The sequence below is a fragment of the Brachyhypopomus gauderio genome, chromosome 1 (genome assembly GCF_052324685.1).
Source record: "Brachyhypopomus gauderio isolate BG-103 chromosome 1, BGAUD_0.2, whole genome shotgun sequence".
Taxonomy (NCBI): domain Eukaryota; kingdom Metazoa; phylum Chordata; class Actinopteri; order Gymnotiformes; family Hypopomidae; genus Brachyhypopomus; species Brachyhypopomus gauderio.
This window is the reverse complement of record NC_135211.1, coordinates 40913229-40921736: the sequence shown is the minus strand read 5'-3', so window position 1 is coordinate 40921736 and position 8508 is coordinate 40913229. Positions and strand designations below refer to the sequence as shown.

The following is an 8508-nucleotide window of genomic DNA, read 5'->3' as shown; positions in this document are numbered from 1 at the left end:
ACGTGTAGGACCCTGAGTTTAGGACCTGGTGTGTAGATAAAAAGCCATTAAAGTGCAGTAGTATTCTACATGATGCTAAGGTTAGTGGGATGGTGCCTGCATGCTAATGCTGGCTGAAAGCATGTGTGGCTAATTTAAGCACGGTTGCTATTTTACGTTATGCCATGTGCCAGACATTAGCGGCACACTGCGGAGTTGTGTGTTCCTTTCCAACATCAAGTCGCTCTTCTCTCACAGACGAACTAGTGTGGCGTCGTCCTCTGGGCCCCACAGTCTGAGCTGCAGCGTGTGGACGTGCCAGGGGGCCAAACGTGAGCTCAGACACGCGCACTAGAACCACAGGTGCAAGGGCAGGGCTGACATAGCCCAGGAAGTGATGGAGATCCAGACTGGGTGAGTGCATTGCTATGCTGTTAGCACACTGCTGTCAACAGATGTCCCATGTACGTGAGAGAGAGAGAGAGAGAGAGAGAGAGACGTGCTAAGGAAAGTTTGGAGGAAAGTTTGTTGTCAGAGTGATGTCATTCCGAATGGTCATTTTCTCGGTATTTGCTTCAGAAGGAGCACGTCCTCCTACTCATTAGAACAACCTGGAGACGAAATAGAGATTTAATGGAGATGCAGTGGAGATGTAATGGAGACAGAGTGAGCGGCCGAGAGGTGGTGAGGAGTTAAGCTGGCATCACTTCTCACGTTCACGTCTCACTCGTGTCTGTTGTGTCTCAGGTCTAACAAGGTAGACGGAGGGCAGATGGAGGTTTCTCTTGGATTGGCATAGTGGCAGAAGCTGTGCCTTTAAAATACAGAGAGAGAGAGAGAGAGAGAGAGAGAGAGAGAGAGAGAGGGAGAGAGAGAGAGGGAGAGAGAGAGAGAGGATGCAGTTAGAGGGTGGGGGGGATAGAGTGAACTTATTCACCATGGCTATATTAGGGAATGAATGGGCTCCACACACACACACACACAAGTGGACTGGCTTGTTTTCCGTAGCTGCAGCCTGCAGACTGAGTTGAGTCACTGTTCCAGGGCCATGAGGGGCCTCTTCACCCAGATGTGCACACAGGTCCCTCCAGGGCCCGGGCCACGCGCACCAGGAATGTGTGTGAGCACCAATGGACGTCTCCCCTCTCCACTGCTTCTCCTTGTCCTAGATGTTTGTGCAGAGATGCTTGTACAGTTAGAAGGGTGTCTGTTTAATGGGAGGAGCTAAAGAAAACACACACACACACACACACACACACACGAGGGTCAAGATGGTAAGCCAAAACATTACAGCAGTGCAGCTCAGCCCCAGAGCCACGGGCTAACGCTGTGGTCGGCCTGCTTCTAATCAAAGCCAGCTGGAGAACTCTCTCCCCAGCTAAGTCCCAAACGTCAGCCCCTCTGAGAGCGAACGAGAGGGAGAGAGGGAAAAAGAGTGTGTGTGTGTGTGTGTGTGTGTGTGTGTGTGTGTGTGTGTGTGTGTGTGTGTGTGTGTGTGTGTGTGTGTGTGTGTGTGTGTGTGAGTCCAGAGGAAGCACTGAACTCTGGGAAACCTGTGGGAGGACATCAAGTAGAATGAGCACAAGATAAACAGATGACACTGAGAAGAGGGAGAGGGAGAGGGAGAGGGAGAGAGAGAGAGAGAGAGAGAGAGAGGGAGGTAGTGAGAAAGGGAGTGAGAGAGAGATGAGGAAAGACTGTGTAGTCTGGGAAACTGTCCGCATGGAGCCCCTGGAGCAGTAGAGCTAGCGTGTGATCCCGCCGTGCCAGTGTGTGGGCGTCTCAGCCGAAAGCCGCTAACGCTGTCAAGACGCACACTGCTCTTTGCCGCTCCACCCGCCTCCACCCTTCTCCGCCCGCCTCCTGTCCGCCTGTAGCTTCCCTTCTCCACCGTCCAGCAGCCTAGCCCCGGCGGGGCACCTGGACCCGCGGCTCAAAGTGCGGGGAGAGCCCGGCACAGCGGAGAGGGTGCGGAGCGTGGAGAACCAGCAGTGGTCTACCAGCCAAAAATACACAAAACGAAAGTCAGGAGAGATTCCGGCCTGTGGTGAAAAGATTGCAGCCTGCTTTGAATGATATTGTTGGATATTTGTATGATCCTCTCCGTTGTTTTTGAACTCAAGAGAAGCATGCTGAAAGGTCAGGGTTGCTACGCTGGACCCTTGGCAGTTGAGTGAGTCTTTACCCCATCGCCTGTGTCCCTCTGTGTCACTCTGTGTCCTTCTGTGTCTCTCCGTGTCCCCCTGTGTCCCCGTGTGTCTCTCTGTGTCATCAGTCAGATTCTTGAGCTTGCATCTGGGTCACCTCGGACGTGAAACCTTGTTTCTCAGAAGCGGTCACGTGAGCAACATCTGTACGACCCTTGACCCTCTGGCTAGCGATGGGGTCATGCAGAACTCAGTGCCCCTGCAGACACATGACCTCAGAGACCTGAATCAACCTCAGAACAGGGCCAGCTGTGTCATTTGAAGGAGTGAGCTCACCACCTGTCAGGGACTGTGAGTGACGGGTGGCGACATCTCCATGGCCGGACGCGTCCAGCCAAACGACAGTGAGACATAAAGAGGCAGCAGTGGAGAAGAGAAGGGGAGAGAGGAGAAGAGAGAACAAGAGAGGAGAAGAGAGGAGAAGAGAGGAGAAGAGAGGAGAAGAGAGAACAAGAGAGGAGAAGAGGTAAAGATTGCTTTTGTGTGTTCGTTACATCTCTTGTTCGCTTGATGATTCTCAAGTGTTTCATAATTTCTGCATTTATTAATAGGAACTGGTTGGTTTTTCGGTGCTTCTCTCCGTGATCTCACACTCTGCCCTCCTCTCCGTCCCTCTCTGCTTCAGTGAGATGCTAGTGGACAGTCTACAAACAGCTGTTGCCTGAGAAAACACAGTGTCCCACGCCTCCTTGGGTGGACTGAGGGTCCATATGCTCCCTGCAGATCTGAGGGGATTGTGCAGTCTAGGGACCAAACCTATCTGCTACAACCTGCCCACAGTTAACCACTAACCCCCTACGCTAACCGTTAGCTATTAACTTATCAATATCAAGCTGATCTCTAAGCTAACCGCTAACTTCATCTCCGTGCTAGCCGTTAGCATACAAACTACACTAAGAGATCAAGCTGCTGATGAGCTAACCATTAACCCCATGTACCCTGAGTCCCCAAGCGCGCCTCACACCCCTTTGGCTGAAGTGCGGCTTTGTGGCTTTCTGTTTCTTTGCCGTTAAATCTCATGTGGTGATAGTTGTGCCCAAGGACCTCAGATGGACTTTTGAGGGCTTGTAGATGCACCAATGGCTTGACCTCCTGTTTTCACACTGCAGAATGTGTCTGTTGTTCTCACTGATTGTGTCAGGATGAGGCCGGGACTGTGGGGGCCATTGTTAGCAGTGCGGATGCTTAGCATGTGACACATTACTAAGCTCAGCTGTGCTTGAGCTTTAGATCTTGAATTGTGGTTCTTCAGTGGTAGCTCTGACCCACTACTGACCAATGCTCTACTACTATGGCACTATTCGAAACTATTGAAACAACCACCCAGAAAGAAATGGATGAGGCCTGTCACTCAGTTAATTTCCACAATTTCTCTCCATGTTGTGAATCGTTTTCTGTTTTTCTTTACGCTCGATTGAAGAAAATTCAAGGAAGCATCCTCAAATTTTACATCAGACAGCTATAACACAGAAATCATTCCTTCTGGGGAAGGGTTCAGACTGCATTCCATATGTTACCATGCATCCAATTAATATGACACTTAACGTAGTCTTTTCTGACTGCCATTTGTTATTAGTGATTATAGGTTGAAATGCTTGTTTAACCTCAAGTCATCTTTGTGCTCTGGATAAATGGACCAGACAAACATGTCTTGTCTTTGATTCTTGGAGCTGTAACAAAAGCCCAAGTGGGTCACAGGTTTGATTAGCATATGGAGGGTTGCTGTGAAGAACGCTATTGTGTTGTGGTTAGCATTCAAAGACTGCTGATGACCACTTCAGGATGCTTGAGATGATTAAATGTCCACTCATGTTTCATGAATGACATTAAGCCCTGCGCACACATCTGATATGTGTTAAAAATGCTAGTCCTTTTTCGGTGGAGGGAGAGAATGTCGTCTCACGCACAGAAACGACTCACCCTTACAAACATTTTCTGTCCTCTCTCCCTCCCAGGTCTGCTGAATTGATCCACAACCGCTGCAGGGATTTATGGGATAGCAGAGGTCACCAGTCATGCCTGTAGGCTTGCGAAAGAGGAGCTGGGAGGATCACGTGACCCCACGAGTGGGAACACGGTACAGCTATGATGACCTCGACCTGATCTGTTGGCACGGTGTCGTCAATGGCAATGGCTCCCCCACAGGGCCGAGAGAGAGGTGCGCTTCCATGCCAGAATGTCGGCGACACCGACCAGGGGTCGGGAGCTGCAGTGAGACAGATGCTGTTGATGGTGATGATGAATGTGCTGGTGATGATGATGATGGTGATGGTAGACCCGGGAGAGGGAAGACATTCGCTGGTGGACTTTCAACCCCAAGAGAGGAAGCGGTCATCAGAGCCAAAATGGAGGAAAGTGAAGTTGATCTAAGAGGCAGTGTCAGTGGTCCCGCAGAAGAAACGTTTGATTCAGATTCACACCTGACTGGAGGGGTCGTGAATTCCAAGTGTCTAGATTCCATTCAGGACTTCCAAGGAGATGTTCGTGTTCCAGACTGTGATGTGCAGAGCAACTGTGTGGATTGTCATTCACACAGCGTCGACCTGGTAGACGCTGGTGGTCAGCTCACACAACCTCATGACCTCCTTGAGCCAACCTGTCGCCTTGAGGCTCTGCCATGCTTAGCAGGAAGTGATGTCAACTGTGACAAGCTTAGGCCGATCCTCGAGGTGACTTTAGCTGAGTCTGGGGAGGTTGGTATAGTGATCACAGAGGAGTCCGACTGTCCTGTTTCCATGACAGTAACATCCGGGAGTGTCAGAAACGGTCCAGCGCAGTTACAAACGCTCCAGAGTTCATTAGGTCTGCTCGCTGAGCAAGGGCTTCTGGGAAATGCCCAAAACAACAAAGCTGAAGTCACGCCAGACTGTGAGTCTTTAATAGACGACACTTCAGAAACCATCCAAGCAGACACATCTAGTCACCAGGCATCTACAAGTGTTGGAGGGGATAGGGACCCCAAACCTCAGGAAACGCCCGTCCAGCTACGTGCACAGAAGGTAAGATCCATTTCTTGTCGATTCACTGATTTTATGCATTGTATTGCTGTGCTGAAAGGCCCAGACCCCAGGAGACCCGTGACAGGAGCAGCAGGGCTGGAGGACGATGGTTTGTACCCCGAACCCACTCTGCTCCAGAGGTGTCAGACCTCAAGGCCCACAGGCAGCTTGGAGAACAATTGAGCAAATGGACTAGAGTGTCTGGGAGGGGGGAACAGGTGATGGATATCTGGGTGTGTTGACACATGTGTTGTATGTTAGTGTGAGGGCGTGAGGGTTGAGTTGGACAGAGAGGTCTTGACAGACACACTCTCAGATCTAGAAAGCATCAGGGATAACTGCGTTGGTGGAGGTCTGCACACACAATAATGATATTTAATTAGAGTGACATGCATACAGCTGATCCTTGTTTTCTTAGCTTCACACACACACACACACACACACACACACACACACACCTTCACCGCCGTGCAAAGCTGATTCTTGGCATTGGAGTGATACTTCAGCAGGAGTGTTATTAATATCAAGTGAATATGGATTGCATGTGTGTCTGTATGGCCTTAGTCTTAAAGGCAGAGAGACAGAGAGAATTAGGTGTAATACAAAGCTGGAAGAAAGATGATGATGATGATGATGATGATGATGATGATGATGATGATGGTAATGACTGCCAGCTCCATAATTAGCTCTCTAGAGGATGGTTTGGTGTTTTTAGCTGACAGAATCTGCTGAAACAGATATTCCAGTGGTGATGTCAGTAAGGGACTCGATCACAGATGCCTGTTGCATCATCAGCTTCAACATCTTTTTTTTTTCACATCTTCTGGTCTGGCCTGGATTTAGTTCTCAGAGGTATTCTGATCACAGCCATAGACATGTCGAGATCTTCCATCCCCTTTCCTAGGAAGAAAAGAATAAGATATAAGTTATAAAATCTAGAACAGGAGTTGGATTTGAGGTGAAAAAGCATCATGGTGCTCACAGAGTACCACAACTCCTCACCCCTCACCCCTCACTCCTCACCCCTCACCCCTCACCCCTCACTCCCCACCCCTCACCCCTCACCCCTCACTCCTCACCCCTCACTCCTCCCCCCTCATCCCTCACTCCTCACTCCCCACCCCTCACCCCTCACTCCTCATCCTTCACTCCTCACCCCTCACCCCTCACTCCCCACCCCTCACTCCTCACTCCTCATCCCTCACTCCTCACCCCTCACTCCTCACCCCTCACTCCTCATCCCTCACTCCTCACCCCTCACCCCTCACTCCCCACCCCTCACCCCTCACTCCTCACCCCTCACTCCTCATCCCTCACTCCTCACCCCTCACTCCCCACCCCTCACTCCTCACCCCTCACTCCTCACTCCCCACCCCTCACCCCTCACTCCCCACTCCTCACCCCTCACTCCTCCCCCCTCACCCCTCACCCCTCACTCCCCACCCCTCACTCCTCACCCCTCACTCCTCATCCCTCACTCCTCACCCCTCACTCCTCACCCCTCACTCCCCACCCCTCACCCCTCACTCCTCACCCCTCACTCCCCACCCCTCACTCCTCCCCCCTCATCCCTCATCCCTCACCCCTATTGCAGGATTTACAAGACCAGGAAACCTTACTGCACACCTGGAGTCAACACACCTCCCCTTCCTGTGGGTGTGTCTTCTGTTTCCAGCCTTAGTCTGTGACTAAGTTTGTTACTATGTGTTTCAGCTAATCGCTGTTTGGCAAAGACTCAGATCATAAAGTTCTGGTTGATCTGGTTCTGATTGATCTGGTTCTGGTTGATCTGGTTCATTTTACTTACAACTGAGCTCTGCATTCTGAAGATCCTGAAGTTGTTCAGAATCAGATCTCGTGTTCACCCTTGTTGCGATGTGGTGTAGGCGGAGAATGCTAATATTAACCGTTGATTTGTGCCTGGTGGAGTTTTCATGGGTTGTGGTTCACTGTGTGATTTCCCCTTTCTGTGGATAGATTCCATTGGCTGGATCTACACTCTCACGTGAGACATAAACGTGGTCCAAACAGATAAACAGATAATCTTACACTGTAATCTTATAGCCTTACACTTTCATTTTACACAATATGTTATAGAATTGTACATTATAGACATACACTATAATCTTGTAGTACAATCTTACATTTGTGACCTTAACCCACCCATCGCCCCCTTCCACAGCAGCAGTTGTCCTGTTGTTGCGTTGTGTTCGTACCTCAGGTGGGCGGGGCCTATCATCAGGCCACCACCTGAGGGTTGTTTGTCCGTCTATATATGTCTTGTCTTTGTACCAGGTGACTGTGGGTTATTGTATCCTTAATTTGGATCACATCACGAGTTTTTATTTCTTGCACATTATTCATTAAACCCTCCTGTTTCCCTGAGACTTGGGGTGATTGCTTCCGTTTTAGTTCGCTCTCCTCGCCCATCACAACACTATAATCTTATTGTATAATCATACACTATAGAGCAGGGGTACTCAACTGGCGGACCGCGGTCCGGATCCGGACCCGAACGCAGTCCTGTCCGGACCCAATCTCATTCCTGATTAACTGGATACGGACCAAAACAAAACCGTAGCATTTATTTCAGGGCTATTGAAAAAACACTCCGTCACGAGTGTTACGTTCGCCACCCCGCTCAACAACTTACGTTCGCCACCCCGCTCAACAACTTACGTTCGCCACCCCCCGCCGCACCGGACCTCAGGTCACAGGTATCTGCCAAAATTGGACCGCGTACAAATTTAGTTGAGTACGCCTGCTATAGATGTACACTATGCTGCTTTTGGGAATTATGCAAATACTTTATGTTGGTTGGCCTATGACTGAACTGCTAGTTTACTAAATTCCACATCTTGATGGTTGTGAGGTCGAATCAGAACAAAATGAGAGATCAAAGCCCCTCCTCTTCCTGTCTGTGTGACACACTGAAGCTCTCTTCCTCCTGGCCTTAGGGCCAACACACAAAAACACACACATCATACACACAAACACACACACCCACACATACACACGGTTCTTTCTGTTCTCTCCTGTAAGGATGCACTTGTCATATTAGCTCCAGAACAACATTACTATTATGTCTTAAGATTATCTTGGTAATACAGGACATAATTAATGTGCCTGTGTGTGTGTGTGTGTGTGTGTGTGTGTGTGTGTGTGTGTGTGTTTCACAGGTAATGTCTGGGTAACTGAATCTTTCTTTACTTTCTTTCTGGGGTTTTTTTTTTACAAAAACAGGGACAAATTAATATGAGCAGAACCAGGCAGGAATGAAACAGACCCGATTATCCTCCCACACGTCTGCAGCGTCACACTGA

At 49.7% G+C, this 8508-nt stretch overlaps 1 protein-coding gene across 3 annotated transcripts in view; it reads left to right on the top strand.

Annotated features, from left to right (window-relative positions):
• Window positions 1–1671: 1671 nt before the first annotated feature.
• Window positions 1672–8508, top strand: part of dlc1 (DLC1 Rho GTPase activating protein) — a 75822-nt gene continuing 68985 nt past the window's right edge. For 2 of the 3 annotated variants that reach the window (XM_077013578.1, XM_077013575.1), the window contains exons 1-2: window positions 1672–2652; window positions 4142–5185. In XM_077013578.1, the coding sequence (XP_076869693.1) occupies window positions 4202–5185 (984 nt within the window). In that variant the 5' untranslated portion in view covers window positions 1672–2652; window positions 4142–4201. The remainder of the gene's footprint in view (window positions 2653–4141; window positions 5186–8508) is intronic. The other variant, XM_077013577.1, reaches the window with a different exon arrangement.